The sequence below is a fragment of the Mustela nivalis genome, assembly GCF_964662115.1.
Source record: "Mustela nivalis genome assembly, chromosome: 11".
Classification (NCBI taxonomy): Eukaryota; Metazoa; Chordata; class Mammalia; order Carnivora; family Mustelidae; genus Mustela; species Mustela nivalis.
In genome coordinates this window covers 102,017,753-102,040,956 of record NC_139030.1, presented here as the reverse complement: position 1 = coordinate 102,040,956, position 23,204 = coordinate 102,017,753, and the positions used below count along the sequence as shown (strand labels likewise).

General features: G+C 41.1%; 1 protein-coding gene across 3 annotated transcripts; it reads right to left on the bottom strand.

Moving 5' to 3' along the window:
- Positions 1-309: 309 nt before the first annotated feature.
- Positions 310-22,756, bottom strand: KCTD18 (potassium channel tetramerization domain containing 18). 3 transcript variants are annotated; one of them, XM_082690297.1, is made up of 8 exons: positions 22,622-22,669; positions 21,189-21,411; positions 19,977-20,213; positions 18,362-18,573; positions 15,845-16,038; positions 14,704-14,798; positions 8,453-8,555; positions 310-1,923 (listed from the first exon to the last, which is right to left on the bottom strand). In XM_082690297.1, the coding sequence occupies exons 3-8, from the start codon at positions 20,134-20,136 to the stop codon at positions 1,452-1,454; spliced, it is 1,236 nt and encodes a 411-aa protein (XP_082546423.1). In that variant the 5' UTR covers positions 20,137-20,213; positions 21,189-21,411; positions 22,622-22,669; the 3' UTR covers positions 310-1,451. The 3 variants fall into 3 exon arrangements, with proteins under 3 accessions (XP_082546423.1, XP_082546421.1, XP_082546422.1); XM_082690295.1 differs by lacking the exon at positions 21,189-21,411 and having other exon boundaries at positions 22,622-22,756; XM_082690296.1 differs by lacking the exon at positions 22,622-22,669 and having other exon boundaries at positions 21,362-22,083.
- Between the last annotated feature and the right edge of the window lie 448 nt (positions 22,757-23,204).

Sequence of the window (23,204 nt, the reverse complement as noted above, 5' to 3'; positions counted from 1 at the left end):
TGATATTCAGAATGCTTGGATTCTTTACAATAGTATTTTTCAAGGTGACTAAATATTTTTTATATTCTATAGGGAAATGTCACTCATGAACCATCAGTTGAATATTTGCTTTTTTCTAGCCAAATAAAACACCTATTTTAAAAGGCTGTTGGTATCTGGCTAGCCATCCAAAATCGGTTTAATTATTTCATATATTATCTAGACAAGAAAGCAATTTTGTAACCAGAAATAGATAAAGCATTAAACAAACCACCTCTCAGACTCCCAAAGGGCTCTAGGGCTTAAAAATAAGCACAGTCATGGAAAATGTTACTTTTTATGGAAAAGTTTTAATTTATTTTGTAAAAAGTAATGCTTTGAGTATATTTACTCTACCTTTCAAAGTAATGCAAGTACAATGATAAGCACAGAGTAAAAAGTACCCTGCTTTATGAACTTATTTTTAATACACTGAAGGCATACTGCTTACTGAAGGTAGAAATGTGGGATCCAATTATAAAACTTAAATGTAAGAGCAGACACATACAACTGAATAGTTGTGAAAAAATAGAGGATTAATCAAAATATTCTGTTTAAAAATATTAAGTTCAAGGTAAGTGGGAATTTTATGCATAAAAACCATATTGTATAATCAGAATGACTCCTCATTGGTCATTCCTGAGAAACAAGTAGTAACTTTAGTTAAAAGTTAATGCTTAACTTCCTTTTCAAAGTACTTTCAGAATTTCACTGTTCAAATTAAAATAAAATATATTTAACAATTTATTCTGAAGACATGTTACATAGTTCTCATCCAAAGACATCTTATGATGTATAAATAAATCTGCTAGCAAAAAAGGGTAAGAAAAAAAAAAATCTAGGAAAAGAAAATAGTTCAATTGAGTCAGAGTCAAAGTGTGACCTTAAATTACTATTTCCCCCCCTCGTCATTTCTTTTCATAAAGCCTTCTGAGACTGAAAGAAACCTGCAGGGAGCTCACCTGGGTCTGAATTTTCTCTCACATCTCTTGGCTGTGACACAGCACAGGGAAACACTAATGTCCCCCTATTTTACCAGACGGGAATATCTAACCCCATTCGGCCCTGGGCAGCAATGAGTAACATTACAAAAGTGCCTAAAATCTATAATCATTCAGCAACAAAGTGCACTTCTGTAGTGATGATTTTACTGTACTGCTCCGTTGCCTTAAGACCAATGAACCATCAAAAAAAAAAAAAAAAAAAATCAAAAACCTGAAATTCAAACCGTCAGTAGACAACCATTTCCAAGTTGAGACAAGATAGGCCCAACCACTTAAAGTCTCCCTCTTCCATGCCTACTTGACACATTCGTTTTTCCCGTAATGATCCTAAAGAGAAACCCGGGTTTCCAGCCCTCCTGCACCACGAAACAGCGCCACGGCAGAGCCGCGCACGCTCGGACACTCCGGGAGGTGAGCGGGCTGCTTCCGTCAATCAGCCTGGCCCCGCCCATTTTCAGTCTGCGCGTGCGCGCCGGGGGCTTCCGGGGCCGGCGCGGGCTTCTCCGCCGGCCTGGCTTCTGCGGCGGCGGGCGGGGGCGGCCCGGCGGCGCGCAGTGGAGTCCGCCTCAGTTTGATCACGCGGGGCGGCGTGGCCTTCTGGTCGGAGAGCAGGACCTTGGCGGGAGGCGGGTGCGCGGCTCCGTTCTCCGCGCTCCCGGCCCCACGAGGAGCCTGGGGCTGCCCCCGCAGCGCAGCGCCCGCCCGGGACGGGGACCGAGCGTTCGGCGGCGCTGCCTTCCCGCCTGCAGACTGGGGGGCGGCGGCCGGGGACACCCGCACCGACGCCGAGTTCTTGACTTTAATTTGGGTGCTGGTGGAAGGGCCCAGGAATCTGACCGGCTTGGGACCAGCCTTACAGTTCACACCTTCGTCTTCCTCGTCACTGCACGCCGTCAGCCGCCTGTGAACACAGAAGCATGTCCTGGTCAGCGTCTACAGGGCTGGGTGACCCGGGGACGCGTCTCCGAAGTTCTGTCTTCAGGGCCAAAATCGTTTTCCTCAAGAATTGGAGTCAAGAGGTTCGGAGGCATCAGCCTGCCTCATCTCCTCCCCCTCCAAGGTCAACACATAAACCACCAAGCTTACATGAGATTGTATCTACTCGAAAACACGCTCTTTAAAATCACCATAATGTTAATAAGAAGGACAACTTGAAATTTACTATGTTACACTAAAATTACATCACTTGGTTCCTAAGAATCCTCAAGCGGTCCGGAGGATTACCAGGATGATCCCAAGTTGTTCTGTTTCCTCAGAACAACAGTTTTTTAAGAGAGTTACTGAGGAAGTTGACTTTCACAGTCCAATAAACTCCTTAGAAATGCTACTGCATATTTTACTCTCCTCTTGAAACTTTACATTCTAACAAAGTTCCTGAGGTCTAAAAGCAACTGTTGAACTTTGTTAACTGTACAACTTTGTTGTATCCGTATTTCCCAGTAATTCTGTAATGCAACCTTTGGCATCCAGTAAAATTAGCATTTTTTGAAATGCATTTGGGGAGCTGCTAGAATGATCAAAGCCTTGGTACACTTGGATGCTTTTTGAATTTGAGAGGTACTGGACAAACCTTCAGAGATACCTGAATTGAGTCTGTCATTCATTATAAAAAGTCTGAAGGCAGAGCAGTGTTTTATTTAATTTTTTAAAAATTCTATTTATTTAAACAAAACAACCCACCCTAGTTTACCCATTTCTTTCCTCCCCAAGCCCTTGCCTTTGGCAACCACTGATCTTTGTATCCATCAGCTTAGAATTAATTGGTGGGGGGAGGGTCCACATATTAGATCACACAGTATTTTCTTTGACTTATTTCACTTACTGCCCTCAAGGTCCATCCAGGTTGTCACAAATGGCAAGATTTCATTCTTTTTTATGGGTGAATAATATCCCACTGTATGTGTGTGTAACACTTATATACACACACACCACATCTTTTTCCAGCCATCAATTGACATTTGGGTTTTTCCATGTTGTAAACAATATTGCAATGAACATAGGGATGCATGTATCTTTTCAAGTTACTCTTTGCACTTTCTTCGGATAAATACCCAGAAGTGAAATTGCTGGATCATATGGTAGTTCTACCTTTAATTTTTTGAAGAACCTCCATACTATTTTCCATAGTGGCTGCACCAGTTTACATGCCCACCGTCAGTGCACAAGGGGTCCCTTCTCTCCACATCCGTGCCAACATTTGTTATCGCCTTCTTTTGGGTAATAGCCATCCTAACAGATCTGAGGTGGTATCTCATTGTGGTTTTGATTTGCATTTCCCTGATGATTACTGATGTTGAGCATCTTTTCATGTACCTCTCAGCAATCTGTATGTCTTCTTTGGAAAAATATTCAGATTTTCTGCTCATTTTTTAATCTTTTTTTTTTTTTTTTTTTTTTGCTATTGAGTTGTATGAGTTCCTTATAGATCTATGATTTGCAAATATTTCTCCCATTCAGCAGATAGTCTTTTGATTTTGATAGTTTCCTTTGCTGTGCAGAAGTTTTTTAGTTTGGTAGTAGTCCCACTTGTTTACTTTTACCTTTGTTATTTTTGCTTTTGGTGTCAGATACAAAAAAAAATCATTCCCCAGGTCTGTGTCAAGTTACTTACTACCTCTGTTTTTCTTCTAAGAGTTTAATGACTTCATATCTTATGTTCAAGTCTTTAATCTATTTGAGTTAATTTTTGTGTATAGTGCAAGATAGTGATCCAGTTTCATTCTTTTGCATGTGGATGTCCAATGTTCCCAACACCATGTACTAAAGAGACTGTTCTTTATAGGTATCTTTATTTCTGGGCTTTCTATTCTGTTCCTCTGATCTATGTGTCTGGTTTTATGCCAGTACCATACTGTTTTAATTAGTATAGTTCTGTAATATACAGTAGTCTGCCCTTTCTGCAGTTTCTGCAGTTTAAATTACCCACAGTCAACCACGGTATGGAAGCAGATGATCCTCCTTCTGACTACAATCAGAATGTCAGTACTAGCCTAACACCATGTCACAATGTCATTCATACTATGACTACTCGCCTAACGCTATGTCTGTGTCCCTCACGTCATCTCATCAATACGCATTTTATCATCTCACATCATCACCAGAAGGGTGATGTACAGTAAGATATTTAAAGAGACCCCATTCAGATAACATTTATTACAGTATCTTGTTATAACTGTTGAATTTTTTAGCTATTATTATTAATCCTGTGCCTAATTTATAAACTAAACTTTATCACAGGTATGTACATATAGGAAAAAACATAGTACATATACAGTTCGGTACTACCCGTGGTTTCAGGCATCTACTGGGGGTCTTGGATCGTATCCCCTGTGGAAAAGGGGGGAGGGGAGGACTATGTTAATTTGAAATCAGGGACCATGAGGTTTCCAGCTTTGTCAAATCTTCTTTCTCAGGATTGCTTTGGCTATTCGGTATGTTTTGTGGTTCCATACAAATCTGAGGACTGTTTGTTCTATTTCCATAAAAAAAAAAAATGCCATTGGAATTTTGATAGGGATTGCACTGAATCTGTAGATTGCTTTGGGTAGTATGGACATTTTTACGGTATTCTTCCAATCCATGAGAACAGAATATCTTTCCATTTATTTATGCTTTCTTCAGTTTCTTTCATTTCTTTAATATCTTATAGATTTCAATAAACAGGTCTTTCACCTCCTTGGTTAAATTTATTTCTAGATATTTTATTCTTTTTGGTGCAATTGCATATGGGATTTTTTTCTTAATGAATCTTTCTGATAATTCATCATTAGTGTATAGAAATAAAGATTTTTGTGTATTAATTTTGTAACCTGCAAATTTACTGAATTTTTTTGTTTTCTCTAATTGTACTGATGGTTTTAACGTTTTCTATGTATAATATGCCAACTCCAAATAGTGCAGTTTTACTTCTTCCTTTCTAATTTGGATGCCCTTTATTTCTTTTTCTTGCCTAGATGCTCTGGCTAGGACTTCCAGTACCATGTTGAATAAAAGTGGCAAGAGTGGGCATCCTTGTCTTATTCCTGACCTTAAAGGAAAAGCTCTCAGCCTTTCACCATTGATTATGTTGCTAGCTGTGGCCTTGTCATATACGGCCTTTATTATGTTGATGTACAGTCCCTCTATTCCCACTTTGTTGTTTTTATCATAAACTGTTGTTGAATTTTGTCAAGTGCTTTTTCTGTATCTATTGAGATGATCACATGATTTTTGATATGATATCAAAACCTAATGAGACATTTGTTTCAGTTCACAATAGTGATGTTGTAAAATCTTGAATTTACCTCCTCCCATGGATACACTGAGTTTACATCTATATACAGAACAATTTCCCCTTAAAAAATAAAATCCTAAAGAATAGCTGAGTGACAACTACACATTATTAGTAGAAGAAAGGAAATAAAGATTAGAGCAGAAGTAAATGAAATAGAGACTATAAAGACAATAGAAAAGATCAATGAAACTAAGAGCTGGTTCTTTAAAAAGATAAACAAAATTGACCAACCTTTAGCTAGACTCACCAAGAAAAAAGAGAAAGGACTCACATAAATAAAATCAGAAATGAGCAGATGTTACAACTGATACCATGGAGATACAAAGGATCATAAGAACTTCCTATGAATAATTACATACCCCAAAATTGGACAACCTAGAAGAGATAGATAAATTCCTAAGTGATTAAGAGGTACAAGCTTCTAGTTATAAATAAGTCATGGGGATGAAAAGTATAGCCTAAGGGAATACTGTCAATAATATTATATAATATTGTATGGTGACAGATAGTAAAGAGACTTAGCATGGTGAGCAATGCATAATGCATAGAATTGTTGATTCACTATTTTACACCTGAAACTAATATAACATTGTATGTCAACTATACTACAGTATTTTTTTAAAAAGGAAATAAGTAAATAAATAAATTTTTAAAAATTCCTAGAAACATACAACCTACCAAGACTGACTTATGATGAAATTGACAATATGAACAGACCAACTACTAGTAAAGAGATTGAATTAGTAATCAAAAAGCAACCAGGGCACCTGGCTGGCTCAGTCAGTGGAGCATGTGACTCCTGATCTTGGGGACATGAGTTCAAGCCCCACATAGGGCCTGGAGCTTATTTAAAAACAAAAACAAAACAAAACAAAAATACGCCCAACAAACAAAAGTCCAGGACCAGATGGTTTCACTGGTAAATTCTACCAAACATTTGAAGATTTAATACCAATCCTTCTCAAACGTTTCCAAATAACAGAAGATGAGGGAACTCTCCCAAATTCTTCTTATGAAGCAAGGAGAACCCTGATACAAAAACCAGACAAGAATGCCACAAGAAAAGAAAACTACAGGCCAATATCCCTGGTGAACATAAATGCAATAATACTCAACAAAATATTAGCAAACCATATTCAACAATACATTAAAAGGATCGTTCACCAAGACAAGCAGGATTTATTCCAGGAACGCGAGGATGGTTCAACATCTGTAAGCCAGTCAATGCGATATACCACATTACTAAAATGTAGGAATAATCAGAGGGAATATTGTCTAAAATGACCTTAAAACTGTGAAACAACCACCGTCGAAACCCTGCCTGTTCCTTCTACTGTTTGCATCAGTTTCATTGCACGAAGATCATCTCCTGAACAGGAAGTGTAATGGCCATTCCCCTAGCCTTCTCCCTCTTATCAGCACTGGTGCATTGTCAGAGGCAAATAAATGAATTTTGATCCTGGAAATTGGATCATAATGGCACGGTGATCTGAACACTGACATGAAGTAGAGAATACAAACATATTCAACCCTAAAACTACTAAACATAACTAAATTTTGTTAAGTGCATCAAGTCATTCTTTGGGACCTCACAGTTGCTTCTAAGTCATCAATATCATTACCTTATCCATGAATCAAAAACCATGCTTAATAAGCCAGAGATAAGACAAACAGAGGAGAATCTCCATAAAACCACTCCTGCTTGTTTTTTTCTGTCCACAACTTCCACTAGATTCTTGACCACGTTTTCTCAACCTTAGCATTATTGCCATTTATGGCTGAATAAATTTTGGTTGTTGGTGCTGCCCAGTGCGTTCTGAGCTGTTTAGCAGTGTCCCTGGCCTCACTTACTAGGTCTCAGTAGCATCTCCCACCCCACTGTGTCTCTGAATATTGCCGAATACGCCCTATGGGACAAAAGTGCCTCCCTTTGAGAACCACTGCTCTAGACCCAAACAATATTTGCTAACTGTAAGCCCACAAAGAAAAATAAACAATAATAAAAAGGAGAGTCTTTAAGAAAAAAGATCATTTAACAAGAGACAATGAACTACTAAAAACTGAATAAACTTCTCTGCATTTCTGTGGAAGATCCAAAGAGTAAGAAGAAAAAAGAAAACAATCAGAGATCCTACAGGGGCACTGAATCAAATTCTAGAACAGATGACTAAGAAATCAGAACATCTGAAAACCATGAATAATACCCAGTGAAAAATATGATTTTAACTGTATTTAAAGGGGCGCCTGGGTGGCTCAGTGGGTTAAGCCGTTGCTTCGGCTCAGGTCATGATCTCAGGGTCCTGGGATCGAGTCCGACATCGGGCTCTCTGCTCAGCAGCAGAGGGCCTGCTTCCCTTCCTCTCTCTCTCTGCCTGCCTATCTGCCTACTAGTGATTTCTCTCTGTTAAATAAATAAAATCTTTAAAAAACAAAAATAAATAAATAAATGTATTTAAAGTGAAAGGCAGAGATGTGGAGCGAAGTTAATGCTAATAATTTCATAGAATTGTAAGAAATACCATTACATTGGGTGCCTGGGTGGCTCAATGGGTTAAAGCCTCTGCCTTCAGCTCAGGTCATGATCTCAGGGTCCTGGGATCGAGTCCCACATCGGGCTCTCTGCTCAGCAGGGAGCCTGCTTCCTCCTCTCTCTCTCTGCCTGCCTCTCTGCCTACTAGTGATCTCTCTGTCAAATAAATAAAATCTTTAAAAAAAAAAAAAAAGAAAGAAATACCATTAAATTAAAATGCTATTTGTGGTAACAGGAAGGAGAAAGGAATTCAGAGTTAGTCAGAAGATTTCAAATATTAAGTCAATAAATAAGTTTTTGACTACTGCCAATAAAGCCTAGGATTTCCCTTTTATAGCAAAAAATACCACAGCATTCTTACTGTATCCACCAGTATTCTTAAAAGCACACTCTCCCAAAAAGGGCATACTGTAAGTCAGTGTTAGAGAATTATTTCCAATGTTTAGATAGTTTTGATAATTTTGAATTTATCATGATTTATATTTTGATGGTAAGGCAAAGCACTTAGCTCGGTGATTAGTAAGTTTGATAAGGTCAAGAACCATTATTCGTTTCCCCAGTAAAAGCAGTAAAAATACAGGTTCAAATTCATAAAGTGAAAAACAGTATCAAGAGAGCACAGATAACCTCTTTCGAATGGGGGCCATGTGGCGGAGGCTTCCAAGCAAGGGCCGCTCTTCCAGAGTCCAACATTCTATGAGCTCATGAGGCACCCGCCAGTAGCTAACACCTAGAAAACAAAAAGGCATAATTAAGAGAGCCATTGTTCCCTGCAAAAGGTTCAGCAGCACAGTTTTGTGTAAGACTAGGCAGAAAGAGTTTGAAATTCAGGCCTCTCGTCTGAAGAAGGTAGGTGTACACCGGAAGTGTCCCCGAGAAGAGCCAAGGCAACAGCAGCCCAGCTCAGGTCTAGGGATGGCCGGCCACCGGCCCCAGCTCTGCCAGTGATGTTCTGCAGGTGGTCATACGGGTCCTGCACAGGAGGGTGTGCGCTGTTAAAGGCGCGGGCTCTGGGGCCAAGACTGCCTTGGTCTCAATGCCACGTCTGTCACTCACTGACCGTGCGACCTTGGGAAAGTTACTTAACTTTTCTGTGCCTAAATTTTCTCATCTGTGAAATGACAACAATGGCACATACTTCATAGTTTGGTTGTGATGATTAAATGAGTAAATAAATGCAAAATGCTTAGTATATGTACTGGCACCTGAACACTTAAGGGACATTAGGTGCCTTTATTTTATAAATCATAGCATTGAAGTCATGTAAAGATTGGACAGTGAGGGTTCTAACTGCCGCCGTATCTACCTCATTGGGTTGCAGTAATCATCAAATCAGGTATATTTTGTGAACCACTCTATAAGAGGCAACCACTATAAAAATATGAGCTATCACTACCTTACAAGCAGCTTTTCAAACAAGAATAATCAGAGTTAATGTGTTGGGTCAAGACTGTGGTCAAATTTTAATTTTTCAATCTGGTTAGGTTTCTGAATGCAAGTTGGAAATGTATTTTTATGAACCTCAAAAACATTATGCTGAGTGAAAAAAGACAAACACAAAAGGTCACATAGTGTACAATCTCAATTACAGGAAATATCCAGAATAGGCAAATGCACTGACACAGAAAACAGACCGGTGGCGGCCAGAGGCTGAAGACAGAAGAGAATGGGGAGGAACTGCTTACAGGTACTGCCTTTCCTTTTGGGGTGATGAAAATGATTTGCAACTAGATGGAGATGGTGGTCATACAACATTGTAGACATAGTAAATGCCACTGAAGTATATGCTTTGATTTTATGTTATGAGAATTTCACCTCAATTTTTAAAAAAGAATCACCAAAAAAAATATAAAGATGCATTTTAAAAAGACTTTAAAAATGACATTAGGGAAAAAAGTGATTGACTTTTCTTTTTTTTTTACTTTTCTTTTTTAAAGTAATTTTGAAGTCCCAGGAATGGATATGGTGTCCTGTTTTTTTGTTTGTTTTTTCAAAGATTTGTTTATGAGAGCAAGAGAGGGAGAGCATGAGCAGGAGGGGCAGAGAGAGGGGCAGAAAGAGAATCGCAAGCAGATTCCACACGAAGTACGGAGCCCAGTGTGGGGCTCGATCCCATGACCCCTCCCTGAGCCCAAACTGATTGTGCCAACTGAGGCTCAACTGATTGTGCCACCCAGGCACCCCTGGTGTCTTGTTTTTTTAATCATTAAAGATTTAGTAATACATATTAACCAACTTAGCAAGTTGGGCATATAAATTATTATATATAATAGATATATCCAGTATTCACAGAAGCCTATGGACCTCATTTTAAGACAATAATTTTCTGGAACTGCTTCATCATGCTCCCAAACCTACTTACACTACAAAAATATTCCCAAATCTCATCCATTAAGACTTTTTTAAAGTCGGGTTTATTGAGATATAATTTATATAAAAATAAAATTCACCCTTTTAAAATACTTGGTTCAGTGAGTTTTGACAAATGTATAGTTTTGTTTTGTTTTGTTTTTTTGGTTTGTTTGTTTTTAAAGATTTTATTTATTTATTTGACAGACAGAGATCACAAGTAGGCAGAGAGGCAGGCGGTGGGTGGGGGAGAAGCAGGCTCCCCACTGAGCAGAGAGCAGATACGGGGCTCGATCCTACGACCCTGAGATCAGGACCTGAGCCAAAGGCAGTGGCTTAACCCACTGAGTCACCCAGGCGCCCCAACAAATGTATAGTCTTGGAAACAAAGCTACAGTGAAGACATAGTACATTCCTATTACCCCCAAAATCTCCCTTGTACCCCTCTGCAACCAGTGCCTCCTCCCACCTCTTCAGGGGCAGCACATAAATGGCTAGCTTCTTTAGCATGATGCTTTCAAGATTCATCCATGTTGCTATACACATTAATGATCATTTCTTTTTATTGCTTATATTCCATTATATGGATATACCACAATGTAAAAAATTTTATTTTTTTTCCTCCCTATAGAGTAATTCACTTCCTTTGTACAGAATTTGGGTTATATAGAAAAGTATATATTTAAAAAAAAATCAAGATCACTTCTAATCCTGAAACTAGAAACCATGGTTCATGACACTTTGATGAATCTGATTCCAGTCTTTTTCTTATTCATATGATAGGCACATAATTGAGCATACTATATATTTAATTTTTTTCCTGCTTTTGATCATTCCGTGATAGCTTATTTTATCATGGGCATTCACGTATGTAAAAACTTATTCAAAATAGGGGCGCCTGGGGGGCTCAGTCGGTTAAGCATCTGCCTTTGGCTCAGGTCATGATCCCAGGGTCCTGGGATTGAGCCCCGCGTCGGGCTCTCTGCTCAGTGGGGAGCCAGCTTCTCCCTCTCCCTCTGCCTGCTGCTCTGCCTGCTGGTATGCTCTGTCAAATAAACAAATAAAATCTTAAAAAAAAAAAAAGTTAATGGTTATTTTTTTAATTATTCAAAATAATTTTAATAGCTATAGCTCAACTATATCCCACAGATGTACCAATATGTATTTAATCCTCTATTATAGACATTTATATTGTTTTTATTTTTTCTGTTATGAATAATGCTTCATTGAATACTCTGTTCATAAGCCTTTGTCTGCATTTGTATATGACCTTAGGGTAGATACCTAAGAGTAGAATTATCGAGTCAAAGAATATGAAAAATTTTGATGTTATTGATATATAATGATAAATTATTTCCCAATAAAGTGATATTAATTTTTACTCCTGCCAAGAATTCATAGATCTCTAATTTGGTATAAAAAAATAAGTCTCATTTAATATGTATGTCATTGATAAATAACAAGTGTGAACCTCTTGCCACATGTTTATCTCCTTTCCTGGAAATTTTGTGGTCATGAACTTTGCACATTTATTTACAATAGGGGTTGAACTGACTATCTAATCAATGTAAATAAATCCACTCTATTTTAAGGATATTCTTTGTCCAGTTAGTGTAATATTTTTATCTAAGTTTTTATTAGCCTTTTAATCTTATTTATACATTTCTGCTTTAAAGTTAATATATTAAATATTATGTAATCAAATTTATTCATCTTTGTCTTTATGATTTATTTTCCAATTAAGAAAACAGTTATTTGCTTAAGTTTCATTATAGTTTATTACAGCTTCATTTTTCAACCATAATTCACCTGGGATTATTTTGATACATGACATGAGGCTAAGGTTGTTTTCTCCCAAGCATATTTCTCAATTACTTATTAAATCATCTATCTTTTTACACCGATATTTAATACTCCTTATCACATAGTATTTTTATTCTTACAACTCCACTGGGGTTCACTTCTGATCTCTCTATCTATTCTTGTACCAGAAACATACGGTTCTTATTACTACAAATCTCTATATAGTATTTTTACTATCACACAGTGATAGACTCGTTCCTCTAATGACTTCTACTCTCCAAAATGTTCCTATTTCACTGAGTTATTCTTTCAAAGGAATTTTAGAATCATTTCCTCAAGATTCCCCAAGAATGCCACTGATATTTTGGTAGGAACTACGTTAAACCTGTAACTTAATCTGAGAAGTACTGATGTCTTTATGATGAATATTATAAAATCTATCTGAATAGACTTCCCATTCGGAAGCATGGTATGTCTCACCATAATCTTTGTCTTTTTTTTTTTTAATAGGTGGATGAATTGATGGATGGATAAACATATTTTGGCAGTTTTCTTCACAAAAGACTCCACAAAAGCATTTTCTTTTCCCACAAAAGCATTTCCTGATAGGTCAGTCCTAGTTATTTTGTTTATTGCCATTGTGAGTGGGATTTTTCTGCTGTGATTTCTAACTAATCTATCACCAATAAGCTGGTCTCTGTTTACTTATATAGTTTGGTCTACTAAACTCATGGTTTAAAATACCTTTAGTTGATTCCTTTGAGTTTTCTTAAAGGACATACTGTTCCCAAATATTAAGTGTCTTCTTCCTTCCAATAATTCTTTATCCTACTTCTGTATCCTATCTGATGGTTTTCCACAGGCCTTCCAGAATGGTGTTAAATACCAATGATACCTCATTGCATGCTTTCAAAAAAGTTAAAAATCAGTCTTACACTTAGTCAGTGATATCAGCTCTCCACTTCAGCTTCCTGAGTCAGTGGAGAGAGAAGCCCAGCCAGGGCCCTCCCGAAGGCTCCTGGGTCGTTGGCCAGTCCGGAGCCACAACAGGAGACACACAGAACACAGAGTGGGTGGGGACGGGGTGGGGGGCGTTGTTCCTCAACTTAAGCCTAAGTGTCTCAAAGTCAATTGAATCCAAAATAAAAAGCTTAAAGAGAATAGCACTTTTTTTCTATCTGCTTGAGGGGTATGATTTAGGAAAAATAAATAAAAAAGGGAAAGTGAGGGGGACAAAGTCGAGGAAAGGAAGGAGGGTTGGTACTAGCAACCCACCCAGAAGGAGAACAGGTGGGGGGAGAGTTTTTAAAAGCCTCCTCCTCCTTTCCTTTTATTCCATCTTATGTGACTTGCAATGTCTGTCTCTACCAGCTTTTAAGATCATTTGAGGACCAAGATGTGTTTTATTTATCTGTGGACCCAACTTTAGGGCTTCTTACAGGGTTTGCACCTAAGAGACATTCAATACATACTTGTTAATTAAGAAAAAAGCTTAGACATAGAATAGTTAATGCTCTGTGATCCTTACAAGTGGCGGGGCCTCCCTGAGACTCAGTTTTCTCATCAGTACAATGGTAAACAGCATCCAGAATTGTTTTAAGACTAAGAGGTACTGAATGTAAACCACTTGTCACACCAGATACTAAACAGCATTATTATTATCAAATGATATGAGCGATTGGTAAAAATGGTCAAATTTCAAAGTGTGTATTTAAAGATGATTGTTTCTTAAGTGTTCTTCAGATATCTTCTATGGTATTATTTTCATTTTCTCCTTTTTTAACTTTTCCTTTTTCTTTTTTTTTTAAGATTTTACTTTTAAGTAATCTCTACACCCAACCTGGGGCTGGAACTCACAAGCCCAAGATCAGGAGTTGCACACTCCACTGACTGAGCCAGCCAGGCAACCCTCCTTTTTTCTTTTGATTGTATATTGCATGCTTATTTAAATGTACACTTCCTGGGAACAAAGCTAGGTGCATAGTAGGTGCGAAATAAACTGTTGTTTAATTGAACTAAATAAGCATAACTAACAAATGCTGAAATTATAAACTATTTTTTAGGTTACTGGATTATAAACAATTAGTAATATCTAGCTATTCGGGAATCTAAGGTTTTTTTGTTTTTTTGTTTTTTTTTTTTAAGATTTACTTATTCTAGGGCGCCTGCGTGGCTCAGTGGGTTAAGCCTCTGCCTTCGGCTCAGGTCATGACCTCAGGGTCCTGGGATCGAGTCCCACATGGGGCTCTCTGCTCAGCAGGGAGCCTGCTTCCTCCCCCCCCCCCCCCCCCCCGCCTGACTGTCTGCCTACTTGTGATCTCTCTCTGTCAAATAAATAAATAAACAAATTCTTTAAAAAAAAAAAAAAAAAGATTTGCTTATTTGAGAGAGAGAGAGAGAGCAGGGGGAAGGGCAAAGGGAAAGAGAGAGAGTGTCCCAAGCTGACTCTGTGCTAAACATGGAGCCCAACTAGAGGCTCCATCTCATGACCCTGAGATTGGGACCTGAGCTGAAACCAAGCGTCAGATGCTTAAACACCCGAGCCACCGAGGCACCCCAAGAGATCTCAAGATTTTTAAGTAAACTGCCTCAATCAATGATAATACGCGGCGACAAATACACAAAGACGTACTTGACCTACACAAAGAAACACTTTCTCAAAAAGAGAAATGCAGCATTTGAGCTTACTTTGTTTTTTGCCATGAAATAAAAGAATTGTACTATACCTTTTCCTTCCCAGGCATCAAAGGCATCCATCATTTTCTTCAGTTCAGCTACTGAATAATAGCTCCAAATGTACTGAACATTATTTCCCGCCTCTCTAGAAATATTGCAAAAGGTGATGAAAACATTCTACCTAAGTATGAATGTGTGTATGTACACACACACACACACACACACACACAACTAGATACTCACCAAGTACTTGTTAATTAAGGGGGAAAATATGTTGGTATTGAATAACATTTCTTCTGTGACCCTCCCTTAAGTATATAGATAATATATTATATATTATATATTATGGGTATAATATGCTATATTCATGATAACCCACATTTGATCTTTTCTGTGGTAAAGCACTTGTTAATTCCACAATATAGACTGTGCAGACAAATCAACAAATCTTTAAAAATAAGTTTTCTAAAAAATTTTCAAAGATTTGCCTTTGACTAAAACTTGCATAGCATTATGCCAAGCGCTCACTTATCTTATATAAACATCCTGGAAAGAATTCAGAAAGTGATGACATATTTAAGCAAGTCATGGGGTCATTCATTAGTCACTAATACATGAGCCAATCTAGCCACCCAGAGAATTTAAAAAATAACAACAACAAAAAACAGGACTGCTAAGTGAACTGACCAATGTTAAGTAAATTTACAGAAAGAATATTAAGAGAATAACCCTTAAGAATTTGACATGTTTGAGTCATAGAACTTTAAGGCTGGGAGGGACCAGGGAAGTCCTTTGTTATTTCTCAGAACAGGTCACCAAGGCAGAGGCCAGTCCTGGGTCACTCAGTGGGCCTGCTGACTTCTAAACAGTGCTTCTGCTCCTAGACTACGTATGGTCCGGGGGGAGAGCGCCAGGCAAGCAGGTGGCTTTGCTTTTCTTTCTTTTCTTTTTTCTAAAGCCTCAGGGGATTGTGATGCCCACTACCAGTTGCGAGGCAATAGACTAGACCACTGTGCTTGTCCTGTGGCCTACACGCACATCGTGAAGCTGGTCTTGCCAGCCAGGGTTCACGCTGCGCACTGCCCAGTGTCGATCATGGCCTCTAGTCAACCACATACTCCATTCAGTAACACCTCTTACAAGACACCAAGACTTTATTTTGTTCCTTTTCCTATTTAAATTTGGACATACCTTTTAAAAATGCTTTTGCTGTGAATTCTTCCTCCTAGCTGCTTATCAATAGCATCTGTTCCGTCCGTTTTTGTGGAATATACACCGATGATTCTACTCTCACAGCTTGCACCAGAGGTGTTAAGATAGTGGAGAACCCAAACTGTTGGCTTATTGCAAACTAAACCATAGGAATCACAAAAGTCTGTTAGAGCCTGGAGCAAAAAAAATATAAAAAATTTGAATTTAATTCTGGAGTAAAGTAAAAATGAATGTGCTCTGTTTCATGTAAAGCTGCATTTTAGTTGGTCATACGGGAAATAAAAACATTATAAATTTCAGCCTAGTCTTTATGCCTTGAAAAAGCAAACTTGCAGGTGGCTCTGTGGCGCAATGGATAGCGCATTGGACTTCTAGTGAAAAAGCAAACTTGCTTTTGTTGAATTTGAGGTGAGCGTGGGGCAAATCACAAAAGGCACCACCCAAAAACCCAAGACCTTTTCCTCTACCGAATCCTTTCCCACAAAGAAAATGTATTTTCCTCCCCCCCTCCCTTTAGCCTCACTACCAACATTATTTTTAATTTGAAAGTCTTCGTATGACAAAAGACCTTTTTCTTTTCCCTTTATTCACCCAACTCCCCCACTGACTCGGTCTTCCTTTCACCGTCTACTGACTGAGCCTCATGGTTGCTGCTTATTTTTAACTCCAAGTCCAATCATGAATTAAGCAGATTAACTTATTCTTCTCCACTGAAAGACAGGAATACATGAACCCCATGTACTTATCTACCTATTCATTCATTCACTTGAATATTAAGAAGCTGCTCATGTGGTGAGTGGCGTCTAAGGTCCTGGACACAGCGTCCCAACCCTCCTTGAATTTATAGCTAAGGTAAAAGACAGTCAGCAAGCCATCAGCGCACGGCGTAAGTGCGGCCAGGTGAGCCGATGTCACGTGAGGGGACACAGAGCAGTAGGGCTTCGCCCATTGGAGTGGCAAGAGCTTTCCCAGGGAGAAACAGCATTGCTCCTCTGAGCGCTCTGAGGACTGGCACTTTTGTCTGCTTTTGCCTGGAATCGTGCCTGACGCAAAGGAGATGTTTATATTTATGGACTCAAGTGAATGAAAATAAGACCCTCACATGTCTTACAGTTTCATTGAATATTGCTATCTAACTGTATGTTGTATTTCTTTGTGTCCCACGCAGTCCCTAGAGCAGGGCTCTATACACCTAAGACACAGGAGATAAGTATGTGTTGGCTGACATGGTGAATGTCCTTTTTGCATACAAATCAGAAACAAAAGACTATGGAGTTGAGACTTCAGAAGATGAATGTCAGCCCACCCCAACTTTCCAGTAAGGTGTTTTAGCCCCATTCTGCAGATGTGGCAAACAGCACCCAATAACTTCTAAGTAACTTCAGTAGCAGAACCCACGCAACCATGCACATTCCTGAAGGCGATCCAGAACCAAATCACCTTTCTCTTCATGCCTCACTCCTAATAACCGTACCGTCAGCTTGCTCTCCTAAGCCGATGTCCAAATTAAACCAGTTGAGATCAGTTTTCACTATTATTAATTATCCAGGAAAAGTATTTTCCTTTTAGATCCCACAAGGTGTTAAAAGTCAATATAATACTTATCTGTATGACCAAAACAGGTAATGATGCTTTTCAAGTCACGTAAAGATCTTCAAAACATGATTTAAAGGAGAAGCATCTTTAAAAAAAGATTTACTGATCCCAACGTAAATTAATCAAAGTGATGTTTTAACTTAGTAACAAACTGGAGTTTGTTACTAAATTCACTAAATCAGGTAGGAGATCTTATACACTAAAGAGGTAGGAGATCTTATACAATCTTTTATTCATCATGACCATTCTTTTAAAAAGTCATTTCAGTAAATAAAATACCACTATACCGTTATATACTACAGTATTGCTATTAATTTACAAAGAACCTAAAGACCAGAATGCTTTTAAAAAGCCATCAAAAGATATTAAATCTTTTTTCTCTCTGCCTACTTGAGATCTCTCTGTCAAATAAATAAATAAAATCTTTAAAAAAAAAAGATATTAAATCTTCAATGAGAGAGAAAAACTCCATAAACCCCTGAGTGGCAATAAAATACACTTTCCTAGACCACAGAATTTTGGTCTTAAAGAAATTCATAGGGGCACCTGGGTGGCTCAGTGGGTTAAAGCCTCTGCCTTCGGCTCAGGTCACGATCCCAGGGTCCTGGGATCAGCCCCGCATCAGGCTCTCTGCTCAGCAAGAAGTCTGCTTCCCTTCCTCTCTCTTTGCCTGCCTCTGCCTACTTGTGATTTCTGTCTGTCAAATAAATAAATAAAATCTTAAAAAAAGTTAATAGTAATTAAGAAAAGTGTCTTCAAATGTTATAAAAAGTAAAACTTTCCCATGTTTGGCTTATGTGGCAACACAAGCTATGCAAAATAACACACATTGCTTTGTGTATAAAAATGTAAAAATATATACACATATATATTTTTTAAAACTTAAGAAAATGCCAAGACCTTTTTAAGTTCTATATTTGACCTTAAAGAATATGTCTCCATTTCATTGGCCAAGTGGTCAGACAGGCTGTACGGATAAGGGATGCCAAAGTAATCAGCCTCTTCCTGGAGAGCAACTCGGGTGTGCTCATCTGTGGGAATGTGAACTTCTCCATGAAGATAATCCAAAAGGTATTTAAATAGATGTCCATCACGGTCAATAACACAAGCCCCTAGAAAACATTCAGTTCAAAAATCATTGCATAGATACACGTGATCATAGATAAAATTTCAACATGTCTAACTAAAATCAGTCTGAAGACCTCTACAATGAGAAACGTAGTAGCTACGGTTCAATGGGGTTAGTCAGATTTGGTGATTCTCTGTATTTTCACCAACAGTACAGGAAAATGTATCCCAAGCTCCATTTGGGATTTTGGATGCAATGACCATATTCCTGCTGTGGCCCTCTAAAAGCCATGGAGACCCCAGACTGCTCCTGAGATGTAAACTTACCCTAACCTCAATGCTGCCCAGCCAGGAAGGACGTATGGAGCTCCTCCCTAATGAGGGTGTGCCCTTAACGCGTCATGTTTGGCTCGAAGCCAGCTGCTAGGGTCACTATAAACCCAGGGCTCCTGAGGCTATGCTGGCACTATTTTATGACAATTTAGCAAAGTTGATGGAAGGTTACTCAGTAATTCCTTTTCTCCCTTGAGTAGCTTAGAATAGAAGGGATTAAGAAGCTAAAACCTGGAGGGGGGAAAACCCACACCCCCTGCTTACCATCTTTTCATCTACAATCTTCCTACCCATGTAGCCATCGAGCCCTGGCCACCAGCCACTGGTGTTTCCCATTCATTCAACTGCCCTCCAGCTGACAAATCACTCTCCTAAGACCCAGAGTTACCAACAGTCCCCTGTGCTCAAGACTCCTCACTCCCTCTCCTCTGACACAAAAGCAAGAGTGGGTTCTCTGAGCCCCAGAACACCGAAGAAGGGCAAAATGCCTTACTCGTGTGGCCGAAGTTTCTCAACAACCAGTAGTAGGTTCAGTAAACACCAGAGAACTCCAAGCAGGGAGAGCAGCCCAGATCCCTATCCTTGTGTTCTACAGTCCCTTCTGGAACCCCAGTGTTCAGTCCTCCCCCCACTTGGTGACTGACATGTTCTCGTGTGTACATGTCAGCCCACACAAGGCTACGCAGCTAGAGGTGGCAAGTTTCATGCTAATTCAACACTACCACTGACTGCCCTGCGAACCGGGGGGATGGCTGCTTCTCCAGAGAAATCGGTGTTTTAATCTGCAAAACACAGAGGACGCCTCAACACCTTCATCCGTGGAGTTACACGGATGGAACAACATTCCAAATACAATCAATTCCCATAATGAGGTCACGGCTGGCCTTTACACGCATTCGTCTTCTTGTCAACTTGTAGTGACAGCGTCACAGACTCTGGAAACTCATATTTCATTCCTCCATGTATTTAATGAATCGCCATTCGGCCCTAATGGTCTCAATAATTAGTATACTGGTCGAATACATTCTATTGTAATTACGAAAACCAAAGGGAATTCAAACTAGACTATTTTAATGAATATTGATGACCATGCTTACAGACTTTAGGTATTTACCCGATTCATCTGTTTTTAGAGGAAAACGACCACTGAACATGGATGCCAGCATCGAGTCTTTAAAGCGGCACAAGGACTCACGTCTGGCTGTGTAAATACAGCCACCCACATTCAGTCGAAGAATATCTAACACCTTTTCTTCTGCCTTGTGACCTTCCATTGCTCCCAGCAACACCTGAATTTTTGCCTTCAAACAGCTTTCAGAAACTGCAAAGTAAGGGCGGTCCTGTTCCACCTCTGTGAAAACAAAGAACAACCACTGCTGACACGTCCTACAAGGCACTAAGTAGATAATGAAATAAACACATTTTAATGTGACTCAAATTCCTCAGCTCTGACAGTACTGAAGGGCTTTATATAATATTAAAGAAGTCCGAGATATGCTGGGAAGCTGGAAAACTTTGGCTCAGAGCATTTGCAAATGATAAACTGTCACCAACCAAATCATAGCTATTGAAATGACTGTGTAAAGAATTAAAATAATGCACTGAATGTTACATATAAAGCAAAGGTGAGGTTTGCTTATGTTCTCTGGTACTCACATATTTTTTTATGCTACAATACGCTACAGTAAGTCTGAGGGAGCTGTCTCGACCGCAGAGGGTCAGCATGTAACGTGGGATTAGGCTACGAGGCTCTACCACTTACTAGGGTGGGACAAATACTTATCTCCCTCTGCTGTTTCCTCATCTATAAAATGGACCCAGGGATGGTGCCCACCTCAAAGGACTATCAGAGGAAGGACCGACAGGACATATAAAAAGCTAAGATAAGCTGACAGAACATACAGGACAGTCTCTAGCTCAGAGCAAGTGCTTGGTAAGTGATAAATATTATCTATAACGATATAAATTTCATGCTAAGGTGAATACTGAGGGATTGAGATTGGCTCTGGAGATGTAAGGAGATGTAAGAGCAGAAAGTATTAACAATGGTCATTGCAGTTCCCAGGTTAGGTCACTAAGGAACACATGTCATTTATCCACTGAAATCAGAGTTTTATGTATACCAGTAGCCAGACCCGTCCAGAAAGCAACAAATAACACCTCTAAATCACGAGGCTTCTCCAGTCAAAAGCGGCTGAAGCTTTAGGGAAGTTTTAAGGATCTGATTTGCTAATCCTCTCAGGAGATGGATGACCCCAGATGGCTGCGGGGTTTCTCCGGAACCAGAAACAACACGGTGATGAAAAAGCTGCACATTCCACAGCACCTGTAAAACGGCTGTCTAGAGGCTCAGTCCTGGCAACTCAGGTGTACTGCGAGCATCCTCTCCCAGATGCTCCAGTCCGGCCAGTCTCTAAGGCATCAGCGAAAGGAGACCACTGGTGTCTGACAAAAACACAGGGCGTCAAACATGGTCAGTAGACAGAAACTCTCACGGACCCACGGTCCAGCTTTCCAACGCCACTCATCAGTGTGACTTCTTTCGCTGCCTGGAAGTCGGAGGAGCAACCGGGCCAAGATCCAAGTGGGAGAACCACGTGTGAAGCCTGGGAGGGAACCGGCTCCCGCCGCCCCGGCCACCTGCCCCCCGGAATCCATCTCTTCTTGAGAGCCCCAGGCAAACCACACCCCTTGCATACCTTCCCGCGCACCCCCAGTTAGAATCCGTGCGAAGTCCACCAAATATACTTTGTACCTGCCCACACGTTTTATCTCACTTATTTAATCCCTAACTTGGGGGGAGGGGGGCATAAACCCTAGGAAGGCAGACTCTACAGCACTCTTAATAATTCCCATTTACTCAATGCGTAGGGGGTTTCAGTTACTGCAGGAGCCACGTGGCAGACATTATCTAATTCACAAAAGCCCCACGGGGTCGGAATTACTGTCCCTACGGACAGAGGAGGACCCCGGAGAAAGACCTAGAGGGAGGTGAGCAGGGTCCACACTAGGGCTCCGCCGCGGGTAAGTGGTGGGGTCGGCCCCAATCCGGGCCAGCAGGACCAGCTGCACCCCACACTGCCGACTTCAGCATCGGCTCATCCGCAAGGCCCTGACCCGGACACTCCACTCTCTCGGCATCTGTCCATCTGCAGGCTTCGCTGTGACAGGAGGACCACGCAGCACCCTGAGCGCGAGGATGTCAGAGCCGCCCCTGCCTCAGTCCGGTTCTCCCACGGCAGAGAACCACCCGTCACCATTTCGGGGCCAGTCACCGGCCCCGTCCTCAAATGCACCCGCTTAAACACTGGCTGTGTCGGAAGTGCCCTGCCCTCCGTGGAACTGCCCCCAAAGTGCGGCTCGCGGACCCCCTGCCTCAAAACAACTCAGAGACGCCTGCTGTCAATTCAGATTCCCGGGCCACAGCACAGAGTCGGGATCAGAAAGTCTGAGGTGGGGGTCGCTGGGCCGCCCGCGGACCCCACTTTGAGAAACGCTGCTCGGGGGCTTCGCACTCCTCCCACGATGCGGGACGAGAGGGGGAGGGGCTGGGACACCAGAAAACCCCGCCAGGGTCTCCCCGCTGCCTGGGGGGGCCCGAATCGGCCCGAAGGCCGAGCCTGCTGCCCGGGTCGCCCGTGATATCGGCGCGATCCGGGCCCTTCCTCGGGGCGCCCCGCTGCCTCCCGGGCCCGCGGCCCACCCGGCGCCCAGGTCCTCTGCACGGGCGGGGCCGGGTAGGCGGCCTCCTCGACTGACCTGCGGCCCGCCCGGCCCTCCGCACGGACGCCGGACGCCGCGGGGCCCGACGCGGAAGTGAGGGCCTCCTCGGCGGCTCGGCAACTCGTGGAGCAGCGCGGCCCCAGCGGCGCCCCCGTGTGGCCCGGCCCGGCGGCGACTACACCCGGAAAGAGGGCGGCCCCGCCCCAGACACGCCCCGCCCCGCCCCTCAGGCCGCCTCACCCACGGGCTCAGGTAGGGCGAGAGTGGGAGGTCTCGGTACCTGCAGGAAAAGGCAAGACCTGGCAGAGGAGCGGAGGAATGTCGCGTCTGTGCAGAGGCTGCTTTTACGCGAGAAGAAAAGAAACAACACCGATGTTCTGGTTGTTCCTGGTCAGTTAAGTGGTAAGAGTTAGGAAGAGTTATGTCTTCTTACTCCCAGGTGAGAGCCCTTCCCTCCGAACTGGGCGGCTCAATGCCAAGTTTAGTAATATACGCATGCACTTCGATAAATCCATTCGGAGAGTGTCTGTAGTTTACAAATGTTGTACTACCCCCATATTTTTATTCCCATCACAGCAAAGAAAATTGAGGCAGGAGCGATCTTGGAGTGAACACTAAT

Coding starts and splice junctions, on each gene's coding strand:
- KCTD18 (XM_082690295.1), bottom strand. CDS start 20,136: ATGGAAGGTCACAAGGCAGAAGAAAAGGTGTTAGATATTCTTCGACTG. Junction 14,799..15,844: donor AGCAAAAGCATTTTTAAAAG/GTATGTCCAAAT, acceptor CAATATTTCTAG/AGAGGCGGGAAATAATGTTC. Junction 1,924..8,452: donor ATGGCCCCCATTCGAAAGAG/GTTATCTGTGCT, acceptor CTGTGTTCACAG/GCGGCTGACGGCGTGCAGTG.